This window comes from Catharus ustulatus, chromosome 1 (genome assembly GCF_009819885.2).
Source record: "Catharus ustulatus isolate bCatUst1 chromosome 1, bCatUst1.pri.v2, whole genome shotgun sequence".
NCBI classification, from domain to species: Eukaryota; Metazoa; Chordata; class Aves; order Passeriformes; family Turdidae; genus Catharus; species Catharus ustulatus.
In genome coordinates this window covers 72,904,597-72,922,426 of record NC_046221.1, presented here as the reverse complement: position 1 = coordinate 72,922,426, position 17,830 = coordinate 72,904,597, and the positions used below count along the sequence as shown (strand labels likewise).

Here is a 17,830-nt window from a genome sequence, read left to right as displayed (position 1 = left end):
TTGCTTTATTAATTAATCTACTTATTGAAGTTGGTTTCTCAGTGCTGTAAATTGATTATTTTGTCTATTTTATCCATTCTGTTTGGGGCCAAGGGATATCATTGTGGTTGCTTTTGCTTCTTTGGAGGCAAAAGCACATATTCTCCCACAGTCCACAATGAAGATGGGAACTGATAACAGAAAATGCAATATAACCCATTCAACAATACAAAGGTTGCTATAATTGAGTAGAGTTTTTCTTTCTGTTCTTCAGTTCTCCATCAATTTATTGGAATTCTTTCCTATGTTCACATTTAGAAATCTCTGTTCCTAAATAACTGAACACGAGCAGGACTGATTGCCTCCTTAACTGGGATGTTTCATTTGACTTTTTTTTTAAAATTCCAATGTTTTTGAAGATTTGTCTTTGTTGAGAAAAATCCACTGATACATTCTTAACTAGATTAACCAGTTTGCACACATTTTGGCCTGTCACAGAGTTTACATTTCACTTGTCCCATGCAGACAATGGCACCTTTCATCAGTTTTCTTACGGTAATATTGCTGTCATGGATTAAGCATTTGGCTGGTTTTCTTGCTCTTGTATGTGCATACCAGAATAAGGAGTGGGAGAAAAAGAAAGAAAAAAATGAAAATCTCGGGTTCACTTTTTTTTTTCTTTTTTTTTTCTTTATTTTTCTTTTTTTTGGTTGTTGTTGTTATTGCTGGATCTAACAGGCTCTTTGGATTTGTCTGAATCTTTTGAAGTCCTGGGATGGTTGCATTTAGCACATCTCATTGGTCAAAAGTTTGTATCACAGTCATGAGCAGACACAAAGCTCTTGCAAGGCCTGTCTTTCATCAAGCTTTGGAGTTGGCAAAATTTGACTTACTGGTCAGCCATTCAGACGAACGTGAATTTCAGCATGACTTAATTCAGAGATAAATAATTGCGTGCTCAAGAAGTCTCTCATCAGAACTTTAAACCAAAGTATTTAATTTTGCTAGAAGAATCACAGAATAATTTAGATTGGCAATTACCTCCAGGATCATCCAGTCCAATTGTTAACCCAACATTGCCAAATCCACCACTAAACTATCTCCCTAAATGCCAGATCTACATGTCTTTTAAATACCTACAGAATTGGTGACTCAAACATTTCTCTGGGCAGCCTGTTCCAGTTCTTGATAACCCTTTCCATGAGTAAATTTTTTCTTAATATTTAATTGGACATCCTCTGTTGCTTCCTTCAGAATAATTAATTACATGAAAACTGCAAAGTCTGATATTTTACTCAGCAAAGTATTAAGTTTGAGTATTCAGAATATTTTCAGCATCATTTGTGAAAGTGCAGTTATTATAAAAGTGTCTGTTTTTGAAAGTGTTTTTCTGTAAACTTAATGTCCCTAAAAAATTATAATCACAATCTATAAAGAATTATTTTGGTAAGGCTTTTAATTACATGTTTTTTATAATGTATCTTCATAAATATATTATTTGATGGAAATTTCTTTTGGGGGCACATTTCTCAGTGCCTCATTGATCCTGAAAGTGCAAATGTTTTATTCAGTTGTGAAAAGTTTTGTTTGAATTGTCGAACATGGTATATTGTGAGCAATGTGACAGGACACACAAGAGATTTTCTGCAAGGAAATTGGCATCATAAATTTGGACCTGTAAGTTGTAAAAATGAAGTTATTGAGCTCTTTTAAATCTTGCCACCAAAATGTCGTTCTTAAGTCAGCGAGCTGATCTCAATCTGCAGTTGTGTGCAGTTTTTTACTTGGTTAAATTTTGGACTTAAGCTGAAATGAAAAACATTTTCTTTGTCAAAAACCATAGCTTGTGTTATGTGTAAAACAAAAATCCCCAAATAAAACCAAAACTCTTAACACTGCCTCTTCCTGCTTCTATATTCTCACAAGTTAACATCAAGTGGGAGAATAAAGGGATGGCCTCAACAAACCAAGTCTAGGATGTGTCAAAGTACAATGGATCACTTTCAGAAGTAAAAGCCAGGGAGAGGTGGAGGACAGTCAGATGCTTGAGCTTGATTTAATTTGGGTGAGCACGACTTTTGTAGCTGGTAACCAAAGCTGACTTTAATTTTGGCAGCAGGCATCATGGCACTGTCTTACAGGACAGGAGGAAACAGGGTCAATGTTTGAAAAGTTTGTCTAATGTATTAGGCACAAACAGTCTTTTCTTTGATGTTAGTCAGCACCAGTGTAGCTTTTTTTCACCAGCTTATTTATTGTCGCAGGTTAAAGGAAATTCCCAACCTGGATTTCAGCCTTAGGCTTGTCTGTGTCTCTTGTAACCCACTGGAGAACAGTGACTCATGAGGTCTACAAAACAGCATTGACTGTCTGGCTGTTCTTCCAGCACCCCAGAAAGTGAATGACAGCTCATTTTAAAAATACATTTGGCCCTTGCAGCTGCTGCTCTCTCTTTCTTCTTGTTTCCTTTTTTTTCTCCCCTTCTCTGGCCACTCTGTCCTTTCCATGGCCCCATCTCCTGCTGCTGCATTTTCTATGCCTTTCTCTGCCTCCAGAAAGACTTCTCTACAACCAAGGAACAATGGGGTTCTTGGCATTCACATATTGCTTCTCCAACTCCAGTAATGTCAAGCCTCGTTCACTAGGAGATGGTGCTCTGGGGCAATTCGGTGTGTTTTCTGTTCTGTGTGTGATGTTTGGGCTGCTAGTGATGTGAGCAAGAGAGAAGGGGAAACCACTCAATGGTGCTAAAGTAAATATGACAGCACCTGAACTCATCTCCCAGTGGCATTTTTGTAAATTGGACAACTGTCCATCTTTAGGAACAGACATGAGATCTGTTTACCTGATAAAAGGGTTAGACTCATGTACACCAGAATTTTCAGTGATGGTAATGAGCACTTTCCTCTTAATGTTGACCATTTTTCTGTTTTTCCTTGTTCAACCCCCAGGTGCATGGCATCGTTCGTCGGTCCAGCTCTTTTAATACAGGCCGGATTGAACATCTGTATAAGAACCCGCAGGCTCACATTGAAGGAAGTAAGACTTGGCTTTTGTATTTAAGGTGGTATATGTTATATTTAGCCTGGGCTTTGTGTTTGGTAAAGAAAGATCTCTGGGAACAGGAAGGGAATTGAGTTTTCTTCTGCTAGTGTTAGCTAGCTGCTCTCAGGAAGAAAAATGACCTTTTTTCTCTGAAGAAGATGTGACATGAAATATGGACACTCTTATGTGTGTACTTTTGTGTGTTTAAAAACTCTTGAGTTTTTAGAAGTGGAAAATATGAGAGGGACCCAGGAAAGCACTTTATGTTGTGTAGAAGTGCTACCACAGTTCAGAAATAGCTGGGCAGTAGCAGTTAGAAAATGGCTGGGCCTGGAAAATGTTATGTGAGGTTAAAAATACTGAGATTTCAGAATGCTTAAACATGGGGTTTTTTATGGCAGTTGTCTTAAGTACTCCACTTGTGTTTCTTCATGAGCTCCATGGTGTCTGCTGGAGGTGAAGGTTTGGACACAGCCTGTATGAGAGCATGAATAAGACATGATCAGTTCTTATTGATGACAAGAATGGATCTTTGGACCCTCTGAATTCCTGCACCCAAGGAAGGGATTACCTACTTTACCTGAAGGAAAGGCATTGCTAGATTACTTTCTAGATTACCAGTGGTAATCTAGAAAGTTGAAACTATTACCTTCAGTGTACATATGGCAAAAGATTGTTTTTTCTTGAGGAAGTTAACTGGTCTCTAAATGAGAAACACTCAAATGTTGCATGGCTCCAGTTCAGCGGAAGGATTGAGCACTGTAACAAACACACAGTTCTCCATGCTATGACTATTTTGTAGAGTTGTGCAAGCTGTCCTAAATAGTCCAGTTTAAGGTACTGTTAACAAGAAGTATCTCCATGGTGTAAAAAATCACACCTGTGAAGTCTGCTTCACACCATGGTTAAACAGAGCCTAATTTTATCAAGTTTAATATATCATGCAACTTATAGATTTCCTTTGGTATTTTCTTGTAATTTTTATTTTTAAAATGCTTTATTTCTGACAGTATTGCTCTGATTATTTGCTCTTACTGTACACTGCTCATTAAAATATCTGATTAAGAGAGGGGTAGAATTGAACAAAATATCTTTATGAAGAATACTCAAACCTGTTTTTCTGTCAAGAACAATGTAAGAGCTGTTTCCCATGACTTGCATTCTTGTCTCACAAAGTAGAATGAAGAAAATGAGATCGAACAGGAACCTGTGCATTGTGAGGACCATCTTGTAGTTGTGAAAAGTGATTTGAGAAGACAATGTAGATCACAACAAATGCACATACAAACATTCAAGGAAAGGGATGGAAGGAAGAAAAGAGAAAGTAGACATTAATTTTTTTTCCCACTTCTTATCTCATTTTCCTTTAACTGAAGAATATAGCCATATGAATGGGAGGAGAAGGAATTGGACTTGGAATCTCAGGAAAGGCTGCTCCATGGAAACTGTTTGAAAACAATGGGTTTCCAGGCAGTACTGGAGGAAGCAAAGAAGCAATAGTGGTTGATGTGAGCAAACCCTAATTTTATTTTTGCCATATGTGTTTTTCCTTTGAGGAATCAATTGCATGTTGCAAGATGGCGCTTTTCATAGACAGTGAACCTCTTTGTATGAAAAAAGTTGGGAGCACAGGAAGGAATACAAGGCGTATCCTAGAACAAGCCCTCCAGCTGTTGCTTGCTACGGTGGTTTTTAGATTGGATAATATTACTAAAGCCCAAAGGTTCTGACATTTGATCTGTGTTTATGAATCTGTGCACCAAATCAACCCCATTTCTACTAAGTCTTTCTGCTTAGCCTTTTACTCTTGAAACACCCTTGTTTTCATGGGTCCGGAGGGAACAGAGCTTCATTCCCTGCTCTCCTTCAGAAAGGCCATTTGGACCAGAAGCTTTGAAGACTTGATGGTGGACCAAAATGAGCACTCTCCTTGAGAGCATTGCATTTGTGGTAACGGTGGGCTGGTGTCCCTGCTTCCTGGGTCAGCCCAGCTTCCCCTGGGAAACTCTGAAACTGCTTTCTGGCCTGGGGGTTGTGGCAGGACTGCCTGTCTTTGGTGTAGGAAGAGGAAAAGAGGAACACAGGCTCTGGTACCTCTTTGCTGCCTGGCATTACCTGTTAGCCACAGCTTCAGCTGGGTCTGAAGTCTCTTCAGAATGTCCTTTTCAACTGATGTGGAAGTGAAAACAAACATCAAGGATATACCATGGCTGTATTACTTTATCAACCTGAAGAACCTCATGCACATGTTTTATGGGAATGTACAGGGCTGAACATCTGAGAACTGTGTGATCTGTTAACTTCCTTACTGTTTTAAACTGTTAAAAAAAAAAGGAAAAAACACAAAACCAGCATAAATAATAACAAAGTTCACGTATCTTAACAGCAATTAAAAATGTACTGTGGATTCATGTGTCTTGTAATAAGCCTGGTATTTCAAGACTGAAAAAAAATAAATCAGGTCATTAGCATGAAATTAAAATCTATATAAATATGGCAAGTAAATATAAGCAGATAATTTATCATAGTTATGACTTTTTATTGGAAAGATCTTTGAATAAGTGTGGTTGTTTGATTTTTCAATTTTATTTTAAATATGAGCAAAAAGAAAATATGTTTTGTGAATTTCACTTTTGCAATATCTTCTTGGGTCTGAAAACAAGGACAATTTGATAAACCATTGCAACTTCCTCTACAAAATTTGACAGGAGCTGGTTTCATGCTCTTACCTACTTTTTTACTCAAAAATTAGAAAGACATTGACATCTGGAAAGGATAAATAATGTCTGTATCTAACCAATTTTGAGATTTTGATGCATAGTATCACATACCATGTTTCATTGACAGTTAAATTGTTCTCTTAAATTCCCTTCCAGTGTGCATCTGTATTTTTTAAAATGGAAAAACAATACTAACAAATGCAGCAGGTTGTACTGTAATATTACCTAAGTGTTTATCTAGTAAAACCTTACACATTTTGGTTGTGTTGTGAAATTAGTCGCAGTGAGAAACTGCAATGTGTAACATTTTGGGAAAGAGAAAAAAGCTATTGATGTATACTTAGGAAGTTATTAAAACATTTTTGAGTGAAAGATTAGAACCCCAAACTAGAAAATGCCCTATTTTTATGACTGGCATTCTGTATCTGACATTGAACTTATTTATAAACCTGGGAAAATGAAGTGTAAGCTATTAAACAAATGATATAAATATTGCTAGATAAATAAGATTATTGAAACAAGAATCTGAAATGCTATTCATTAGTCCTATGGGGAAATGTATTTTTTGGTTAAAGCAAGGAGAAAGAAACTGAGCAAAACCAAGCTTAGCTGATGATCTCTTGACTTTTTCCAATAAATGTTTACTCAGATCTTGACCTGAAATAGGATATGGACCAAGAATGCAATCTTGTTCCAAGATTAAAGTGTATTAACTCTGTGTTCTTAAACTCTGAAGACATGAAGCTGCACTATGGGGATCTCACAGACAGCACCTGCCTTGTGAAGATCATTAATGAAGTCAAACCCTCTGAGATTTACAACCTGGGAGCTCAGAGCCATGTCAAGGTGAGTAATCTTCTCTAGCACTGAGAATTTTGTGAATGTGTTGTGGTGGTGTTGGTATATTACCTTGATTATTTTCGACTGCAGCATTTATAACCATTTTAATAACTGTTAATCTCATTGGGTAAACACTGCCTTCAATCAAGACAGTCATGTTTGCTGTGGTGTTAAATTACTGCATGAGTTTGCTACTCAGTATATAAAGATGTCAGAAGAAAAGGGCTTAAGTTGTTATTGTCAACAAAATCTGCATGTTTAAAAATCTGGTTTTTCTGCCACGTGAAACAACTTTGGCTGTAGACTTCGCTGCTGATCAGTCCTAGCTGAAAAATTATGCAGTGTTCTTAGGCCAAGCAGTACTTAAAACAACATTATTTGGTTTAAACATTACATATGTCAGAATGCAGCCCTTCTATAAAGGCTTCTCCTATACCAGTTTTCATGCAGATGATACTCTGTGAAATATTGACCTACAAACAGAGAAAACAGCTCTGTTACTACCTGCAGTATTACAAAACTTTTGGGGGTTTAGTTACAAAAAATCAAGTTAGAGAAACCGGAATGAAAAGGGATCATTTAAAACTAGTGATTTGACCCTGGCAAGTACTGCTACATCAAAAGGATGGAAAATGAATACTAGAGGCAGTAACTTTGTGGTTTATGTTTATTAACCTACACTGCTGTAAAAGCTCAGCTTACTAACAAGTGGCCACTATTTACTTGCAAAATCCTCATTCATGCTTCATGATTACAAGCTGAAGCTGATGTCCAGGTAGCAAGTTGTCATTAAAATAAATTGTGCGTCAGTCATATGTCCTGTCCTTATTGTGTGCAATGTGTAAACATTCTAAAGTGATAATATTCCTCTTGAGAAATGAAAGGAGTATTTAAACCTCCTGAAAATCAATTTGGTTTTAGTTGTCTAAGTAAGCCTTCCAACAGAAATCAGTGTGTGGTTCCTATCACTGTAAGCCTTGAAACGCAGCAAGAGGAAATCATGTTGAAAAGCTGCAGTTATTGACAACACACACAGCAGAATACAGGCATGAAATGAGAATAATTCTGCTTTTAATTTGCTTGCATGATTGAATTAACTGTGTTAACATGGGTCTGGTTTATTAGCTCACATACAGCAGAGTCAAAACAAGGCTATATGAGTTCAAGGGCAGAAGATGGTCCATAAGATAACTGAACCGCTGCTTTGCAGAGTGAAATCTAAGCCAGCAAACTATACTGGGTATTTGCAGTCCACAGCTAGGTGTCCCAGCATCCATTTTCTTGAACTGATTCACTGTATAACAATCTCTGTGGGAATTACCTTTCCCACTTAATTTGGGACTAGAATGTTGGTACCATGCTAACATAATTTATCTCCTCGTGCCTGCTGCAGCTGCAACAGCTTGGTCACAGCACTGGGAGGGCGTGAAGGGGTAATAGTGGTACTCATGCTGCTGCTATAGATTCTTGGATGATTCTGCCATGGCTTATGGGAAGGATTGTTCCTCAAATGTTTCACTGCATGATTAGATCAGTTGGTTAGAACATGAGGCTAATAATGCCAAGGTTGTGGGTTGGATTCCCATATGGGCATTCACTTGATCCTTCTAGGTCCCTTCCATCTCAGACTACTCTGTGGTTCTGAGCCAATGCACATCTGGCACTGATTCTTGGCTTTTGGAAATCTTATGTCCTAATGTCCTGGAGGACAATGAAAATGGCTCTTATTGGAAGCTGACCTGGATGAAGCAGGCTGATACTTAGGCAATGTTAGCAGTCCTATCGGAAGTCTAGATGAACTTCTTCAAGGTGTGCTTGCTTCCTAGCATCTCCAGTAGTACTTCTGTTGTTGCAATTGAGGAGAGAAGGTAAGCACCCCGAGTCTGTTGACTGAGGTGATCAGGGAACTTGACTATGTTATTTTAGGACTTAAAAACAGTCCAACAGTGTTTAGCATTCTAAAATAATTCCCAGTGTTGAAAGGAGTAGAACTTGGCCATCTGTTCAGGTGAATGTCTTCACCAGAGACCTAAACAGCTGTTAGCATTAGCCTGTGGTTATATAAACCTACTGGGTTGGGTTGTGTGCATCATGTTTGGGGAAGGAGGGAAAAGAACTTCTAATCTTAGCTTGCTTCACATTCTGACTTTGAACTGGTGACGTCTTCAGGATTTTTTTGGTGGTGTTTGTATTGGCTTGTGTTTATGCAGAATAAAGTTTTCTATCACTCTCACTTCCAGTTAGTTTATGTGAGCCATGCTGAAATGAAGGAAAATAAAATCATAGGAAGTTGGTTTGGTTTCCTGTAGGAAACCAATGAAGATGAAATTGGTTCTTGGAATGAACCCACAGTAGTCTGGGAAATACTGTCAGAGAAGACGTTTTTCTGACTCATAAAGTAGGTCACTGGGAGGCTGATCTGATCTTGTACGTGGAAGAAAGTGAGAGAAGACTGAAACTTGTTTCTTATTAAAAGCAGTAAACTTAACAGAATGATATCATCAGTAGGAACAAATTATCCAGTGTGCATTCCTGTCTGTTTTGATGAGAAACAAGGATTAGCTCTCTGTACTGTGGCTTTACTATGGGATGTTCAGAAAACAGTAGCACATTCATTTCATGACTAAATAAACGGTTCAGCCCCATTTTCTCTCTCCAGTCTTTATATGTCCTCCTGCTTTGAATTGTAGTTCTTTGAGAATCTGGTGAACTGACCATGTTTTGGTCTTCATTTAATTTGGTTTTATAGGAGTTTACAGTATTTTGATTCCAAATAATTATCTATTATTGTGTATAGTAGCATGCAGATGGCTTAAGCCAATTTCTGTTATGTGTAACTCTATGATTCATATCCCTCTGTTGAATGTCTTCAAAAGCAATTATCCAAATGTAGGTTGCCTAAAATGATGTACATGTCTTTTTGCACAGTCTTTCAGAGGAGGCACACACATAGATATAAAATTGTAACTATTTTTTCTTGAAAGACAGATGATCACATCAGTATTTGCTTGCACTGTAAATTTTTTTTTTTGTTTGCTTTGAGTTGTACTGAACTAGTGAAGCTGGCAAGTATTTTTTGACAAATTTCAGAATGAAAATGGCAGTGTGTAACCTCAGTAAAAGATATCTTGCTTTTAGCACTTGAAATTTTTTCAGTGTATCTGAGCAGTTAAATGTGGGCTGGATTCATGGCTTGATGTCCTAGTAGTATTAAATATCCTGGCCCAGTTCAGTCACCCACATCAAGTTATCAATGCCCTCCAGAAACCTTCTGGCTTGCACCTGCTGTTGTCCCCATAGCAGATGTGAGGATGGTAAAATTCACCCATGAGGAGCAGGATATATGAGAATAAGCTTTCTTAGCTTACCTGAAGAAAACCTTATCTACTGCTACATGCCTGTTTGCCTCCCCAGACTCCTTGCAGTCTGAGGAATATGAACCATATGGGAAACAGATCTTCTTTTTCATTTCCTATCATAGTCTTCTATGGAATGCTTCTTCCTGCAATTGTAATTGTGGTTGTGATAATTGTTGGGGGGAGATGATGCTGTGCAACTTCATAGTGAAGACAGTAGTGTTTGGGTCATGGCATGGAATGTGGCAAGCTCCTGTTTAGTACACAAGTGAATCTGATAATTAAAACTATATATTGCTCACTTTATCCTGCAGGTTTTATCAGTGATTTCATAGGGGCAGTACTCTTCCCTCATCACTTTTCCATCCATGCAGTTAGTATAGCTGAAAACCATCTCTGACAGAGTCTGTGTTGGAGAGGATGGTGTTGTTCTGAGGCAGCCTCACAAGAAGTTCTGAGGTAGTCTCACTTTCACTGCACATGTACAGTGAGCACTTAACTATGAGGAAAGTCAAGGCACTAAATAACTTAACATGGAACTGAGTACTGAAGTCTCCTGATTGCAGAGCTCTGGCATCCTTTCAAAGTTTCGTGCTGTTCAATAGCCAGATTTGGGAATGTGCCCTCCTTGAAGAATAGCTCTCTACAAAAGCTCCTTATGTTGGAAACTCTTCAGTTTGGTTCTCCTTAGTTCTAAATATCTCAGTAACACTAAAGCAAAACAACTCCTCCTGATTGCTGTCATTGTCTGTTTGATGTATTAATTCTGGAAATAATTCTTTTGCATGGGAGATGTGTTTTAGTAGTATGGTCCATTGAACAGGAATACACCTCTCTAATTTGTTGGATAAGGGTTTTTATCACGCATAAATATCATTAACAAGTAAATCTTAATGATGCTACTTCTGTTTTTATGTGCTAACTGTACATACATAGTTTGGTTCTGATCCTGCAATCCTATTTCATTGTAAAAAATAGTGTTTGTTGTTGGGCAGTTGGACTTTTATGCTTTTTTTACATTAATACAATATTGCTTATATGAAATTGTAGGCTAAATAATTCAAAGAATTAATTGTAAAGCTTTTCCAGTATTCCATTAGTAGCAAGGCTTATAATTGCATAATTCATGGATTAGGTACTGTACCTTGTGGTTCTTATCATTCAGTATGTTGTTTTATTGTTGCATGGCTTCTTATGAATGTCACAGAAGCTCACAGCTTCTGAGAAAATGAATTGATTTCTGTATGTTTTATAGAAGAGTATTTTGGCTGTTCAGTGTAACAAGATCTAGTCTAGTTAATTTTAAAGAATATTAGCAATACTCTGTAGAGATGTAGTATAACTTATTCACAGGAAAAAGCATGCCTAACAGACCTTAATTTTATGTCATTAGAGAATTTTATAGCTGTGCTTTATAGAACATGTTATGGTCTTAATATGATATCAAATTCCTTCTAATTTAACATGTGTGGCTGTTCAATTTGTTAGCCAAAAGTTGAGTTTCCAAACCTGATTTATGCTATCAGGCTACAAATATAGAGCCTTCTGTCCTAGGGTGCCTCTGTTTGGTGTAGGAGCCCTGTGTGGAGCTGTGGCTCTGTGACCTGCTCAGGTACCTGTCACTCTCCTGTCCTCTGTTTACTGGTGGTGGCAGCTCATAACACCAACCTTGGGAGCATAACCTTGCTGGAAAATTGTGCTAACCAGCAAATACTGTATTTGCACAGGGCTTTAGATGGTGGGTTCTTGGTCCTTAGCCAAGACAATTAGGCTCTCTGCTGTAAATACAAAGGAATAAAAACTAGCTGGGCTACCTTCTATCCTGTTTTAGTGCTTTTGCTCATGCTGGTATTACCCAGGGGGTGATCTTGCAAGGTGCTGAACTGTCTTAATTTAGTTCAGCACACCCTTTTGACTGCTTCAGCTTCAGACTGTTGCAATTGTTCGATGCTTGCCTGAGTTTTGTACAGGATGCTGTGTCCTTGTGGGATGGAGTGCACCAGAGGGCAGAGTAAGCCTCTCAAGCGATTCTTTCATATGCTTGTATGTGTTGGTTTACTGTGTGTACCTTTAATGCTTTAAGTAATCTAATTCCTTTTGAGTGGTCAGGTTTTAGGTAGCCTTACACTTGAAATATTTTGGCCAATGCTTTTAGTATAATATGTGCAGTACCTGTTCAAACAGATTCTGTGTGGCCTGGAAGAAAAGGTAATTCCAGTAATAGTTAGCAATTGGAATTGTATACGTCTCTTCACTTGGTCAACTAAATATTTATGGCAACTTTATACAATCCTGTAATTGCAGCTTATATTGTCAGACTAAATAGATTTAAAACCTAGTGTTAGTAAAGAACTTAGTGCAACTATTAATTTTATTAAACAGATTAATAGTTAACTATATGTAGTATAGCTGCAAAGGCTATGAATACATAAAAAGAACAATGGAATAATGCACTCAGTGGTACTAGTATTTATTAGGAAATATGAGCATTAGCAAATTGCTCTCCAAACCAAGTACTATTTATGTTAATACCAATTAGAAAATTAAGGCATTATGTTTATGGGTATATTTTAACAGCTATTAAATTATTTATGTTATGAGAAGAACTCTCATGACTTCTGCTGCAGGCTGGTATTGCCTGTGTGGCCTCCTGTTCCGTATCTCTCATTTTCTCTTCACCTGCACCCTCCCTACAGCAACAAAGTCCCTCCTTTTCTTCCTACTCTTACTCTGAACTAAGGTGTTCTTTCCCTCTCTATAAAAAAGTACACAAGAGCTCATATGCTTTTTGGATCACAGTGACATTTTTCATAATTCCTGTGAAAAGCTTGCACTTTTTTAGTCTTTCATTTTGTTGTTTTATCTTATGAATCGTTTCCAGGGTAAACGCTGAAGCACATTCCTACAAATATGTTACTTAAGTGTATTGGGAAAGCAGCCATGTTAAAAAAAGTAGTACTTGATCAGGGATGTGAAAAGGACCAGACTGAGCCCTGAGACAGGACCTTTCCATATGGTTTAGTATTTAAAGAGCAGAATGTACACTGTCATGGATCTGTAATTGAAGATTATAGATTCCTGTAGAGCTTTTTTGTGGCTTCAGTGGGTGTCTCTTGCATGATATTTTACAAATACAAGCTGGGGACGGGACTTTTTTCAGCTGCTGTTCTTGTTTTGGGCAGTCACATACAAAGCAGGCTGAATGCTGTGATGAATGAAGTGGTGTTTATCTTTGTGACCCTGATGACGGGTAAAGTACCACCTCCTTCATCTCGTGCTTTGTGTGTGGTTTCTACTTTGAACCTCTGTGATTTGACTTCCTAACTGACTTCTGAATTTTAAGTCTGGTGTAGTGAAGGGGGACAGCCGGTGAATCCATGTTCATTCAGTGCCATGACCCCAGTTAAGTGTGGATACCTGCTGAAATCAAACTCTCAATGATCTCTGCCACTGCATAATTAAATTGAAATTTTTTTTAAAATTGCTTTAAAGCGTATTTTATTTAGAACTGGCCTGTAAATGGAAGTTTGTTAACTTGGATTCCCTTTTTAGAGAAGAGTGGTATATCATGTAATTCTACTTTTGTTTGCAATAACCAAATCTCTGCTGTTACTGTGGCTATTTATTTTTTTTAGTACGAAAGTAATTGCTGAAGTGGTTTCTGCTTCTGGGCATGAGCAGGGAGGAGGATCAAAAGCTTCCCTGAGAGTTTTCTTCTAACAGCTGCTGCAAGGGAAGAGAAAGGTGGGGGAAAGGGAAGGCAAAACCAGCTGTGACATTCACAGCGCTGTATTTCTTGTGTCAAATAGATGGCAGCAGAGCGTTGTACACAATGGAGCAGCTCCATCCTGGAATGGGAGTGGGGGGGAATGTCACTTCAAACTGACTTGTATCAACTGCAGCCTTGAAAGACTTGTCGTTTGGCGTAAAATAGGGAAGAAAGCTACTATTGATAGTGCAGGCGCAGAGAGGATGAAGAAGGGTATGAGATGCTATAAGGTACTGAATTTCTGGAGTAGTCCCAGGTGGCAAAACTTAATCTTTTAAGGTATGTCATCCACTCATGCAACATGATTGAAATCAGCTAACATAATATGCATGTCAAAATAAAGAGACAGAAAGAAAAAGAAAGTATTCACAAGTTGCAACTGAAAGTGATATACAGCTGCCTTGGGGTACTGTAGGAGTTGGCCAGAAAGCCTATGTTTTATTTAAGTGAGTTAGAGAAAGGAAATGTCAGTCCTCAATCAGGCAAGCATTCTTTGGGAAGGTTTACTTAAATGTCAGCATTCTTAGGAAAAGAGCTGCAGTCTGTTCTGCTCTGATCCCCAAAATTAGATTTGCTATTAAAATGGGTCAAACTGCAGATCTGTCTCTGGAAGTGTTTGATTAATAAAACTAGTCCAGGGTTTGGCTTAGTATTTATTAAGTACAAAATTAATGGCTGCAAAATAACTGGAGTCATCGTAGGCATTAACATATTTTGTTGTATGCTCATCTGCATCTAAAATTTTGGAGTAGGGTAATCCCAAAATAAAAGGTGGAATTGAAGGCTTTGATGTTGATGATTGCTCAATCCCTCAGATTTTAATCTATTTTATCATAGTGAAAGATAGAAAAGAAGTTGATAAATTATTATTAGTAGTATAGCATGATGGGTGTAGAAATTGTGTCAAGGCTAGAAAAGTCAATATGGGGTGCTATCTTATTTTGTAATGCATTTTATTTCTCTCAGCTCTGAGTGCAACCATCCTAGATGAGCATTAGCTTTATTGGTTATATTTATGACGGACCTTGTTAAGTGTTTACTTTCTGTAAACATGCTTTTTAACCCTGCTGCCTGAAAAACTGTTGCAGCAACTTGGGGATATCTGGCAGGTTTCTGTTTTGATAAGAACTTGTTTTTCATATAATTACATTTTTTTCCACTGATTTGATATTTTAGTGATCCATCCACCCTCTTCATCAAGCTGTTAAGAAACCCAAACCACTATGTAATTTATTTTTTACAGGTTTAAAGAAAATTATATTTGACTCACTTTGAAGTGTTGTGCTAGCTGCTGCAGTTTACTGAGATTGGAGGGTAACACAGGCCTGCAAGAGTGTAGGTGATTTTCGGTATCGTTCGTCATACCCTGTGAAAAGTATTAATATAATAGCTCTGACTTTTGGAGCTTTTTCATTGTGCTTAAATTACTGCTCACGCAGATGAATGAGCGTGTCTGTGTGTCTTTTGGTTTTTTATTAATTTGCTTACTTTATTATTATTTAATTTTTTACAGTGGCAATTTTAAGAAAAAATTAGGCATAACAATTATGTGCACTATCTGCTATATGAACGTGGGTCAAGCTATGAAATTAAGGAAATGCATGTGATATTTTGGATGAGTAATAATATGAAGCTATTTTAATGCATTTTTTCTTTTACTAAGTGTTGAATCTGTTATATAATTTGATTTTTTTCCTTGTGTCTCTGAACACGCTTCCATGGAGACATATTAAATTCTTGGAAGAAATAACATGGTTGTGTTTTTATATTTTTACAAACCATTTACTAAATTGCTGTTCTGAACACTAGAAATGGAAGCTATGAAAAATCGGTGACTGCGCAATAATACATGCATTGCACTGATTGTCTTGATGAATTAGGTTGGCAAACAAATGCAAACTTTGTAAAATAAGCAGTTCCAAAACTTTCTCTGTAATTCTTCTTGAGGCTAAATGCTACAGACTGCTATTGAAGCCAAACCTCATTGAAATGTTTGCAAGGGGGTTGCTGGGGAGGGAGGATTGTTGTTGTCTCTTGCCACTTTTCTATTGAGGCAAGGATATTAGCTTGAATGACATCATTTAATTTTCTCAATTTTGAAACTGTGTATTTGCATAACAAAGCAGTATTTCTTTTTTCCCTTTAGTTTCATTAGAACTGTCGGGGTGTATGTGTGTGTGCATGTTTCCAGTCTTCTTGCTGAGTAATGCTAGATTTGTTCTTTGTTCTGTGTAAGTTTGGCTTTGTGGTTTATGCAACTTTAAAAATGTACGTATATCCTCTTGACTTCCTTCATCTCTGGGTGAAATAGACTGTGTGTCTTAAAGCTTCTCGGTGTTTTACAGGCATGCAAAACAAGAGAAGATATTTTCTACAGTAGAAAATGGTTTCATTTATTTTCTTAGTGCATAAAACAGCATTGAGAAAACCTAAATCACACAAAAGATTTCTGTGGAAGAGCTGTTGCAGTGAGATGTGCACAAACTCACAGAACCCCTATGATTTAGAATGGCTGTGTGGCCAGGAGTGACAGAACAGATTAATTCCACTGTTACAACAGACCATGGGCACAATCGATTTTCCCTTGAGCATTTTAAAAATTGAAGGAGGATGAAACATTATTTGTTTATAAATTATAGAACCGTATTGAGACTTTTTTCTTTTTTGCTATTTCATTTTTGTCAATAAATGTTGCTTTTAGGAAAAAGTGAAATTTGTCATTCTGGGATGTTTAGGATCTCTTGATGTTGTGTTCATTTTTATTTTTATAGCAAAGAGCATGTATTAACTGAGTGTGTCGTGTTAATGAGATGATTGTTTGCTTTGTCAACAGTATTTATTGGTAATTTATTGATAATCTATTGAAATTAGGAATCAGAATGGTTTAAATACTGTTGCTGCAGTTTAATCTTATTGTGATGATACTGCATTACATTTTGTTAGGCAACAAACAGCTATTCAGGAAATGTCTTGGTTTTCTTTTGAGGCTGAAGAACTGTAACATAGGAACTTACCCCTTCTTGTACAAAACACTCAGGTCTGGAGAGAGAGAACACCTAGATACGATTTGTGCTCTAACATGCAACTTCTTTTGTAGAGGTTAGGTATATTTTATGTAATAGCTGATTATTTGGAAAAATCTTAATTAAAAAGAAAAATCCAGTACTGTCTGCCTTGTATATTCAGAGCTCCCAAATTTCAATTAGGTGTTATCGCTCCAACTTTTTGAAATGGAGCTGTACTGAGCATCTCTGATGATAGACTTGGACTCCAAAAGACTGGCTAGAGCAACAGGATTAGTCTGGTGGGTTATATTCCTATACAACTATGCATACTAGCTTTCCATTACTCTATTTTTCATTAAGTATTTACCAAATATATTGGCTAGCATAATTGAATTGTGAATGTCTGAACTGCATTTTTCCTGTAAGTATGTGATGCTGAGAAATAGCATTTTAATTTTAGCCAGACATTCTTGCATAATGTTGCTTCATGGTGATGCAATTTCACTGGCATAGCATCAGAACAAAGACTACAGCATCAAACAAGGATGTAAAAACAAATTAAAGGATGCTAGAAGCTTTAAGCACTGCTTTAAAGATTTTAATATGCTTAATATTCCTGAATTTTTTAAAGCTCTGTGTGTGTTTGTGTAACAAGCTGTGAGTTCTGTGAAGCTTTTCTAATTTTATATTGGTGTAATATTTTTCCTTTGACTTGTTTCTAAAACTCTGCTGTGGCAAAGAACATCCACCAGAAATGATGTATTTTAATTACAAGGCATAGGCAACCTATGTATTTAGTTAGCTGGGCAGTAAAATTTAATTGCAAGGCTCTAAAAATGCTCCTGAAAACATTGCATACATTCAGCATAGCTAAGTCTTTGGAGCTAGTAAAAGTTTCAGTTAGTTTGCTATATTCACATTATCTTAAATCCCAATTCCTCTGAAAAAAATAGAATAAAATTTGTATTGTGTAAAGGATAAGATGCTTTTCTTCTCTGATACTGATCTATACTGTTGTCTCTCCCATGTCTAAACTAGAATTACAGTAGCAGTTTTTGCAAGTTTGTCTGAAATAAAAAGGTATATAATCCTTCCTGCAGATTTTAAAAGCTACAA

The 17,830-nt window shown here is 37.1% G+C and overlaps 1 protein-coding gene across 1 annotated transcript in view; it reads left to right on the top strand.

The window, feature by feature from the left end:
• The window catches only part of GMDS (GDP-mannose 4,6-dehydratase), a 409,594-nt gene that overhangs the window by 62,975 nt on the left and 328,789 nt on the right, over positions 1 to 17,830 (top strand). The window contains exons 3-4 of the mRNA XM_033073709.2: positions 2,931 to 3,018; positions 6,481 to 6,590. Coding sequence (XP_032929600.1) covers positions 2,931 to 3,018; positions 6,481 to 6,590 — 198 coding nt within the window. The remainder of the gene's footprint in view (positions 1 to 2,930; positions 3,019 to 6,480; positions 6,591 to 17,830) is intronic.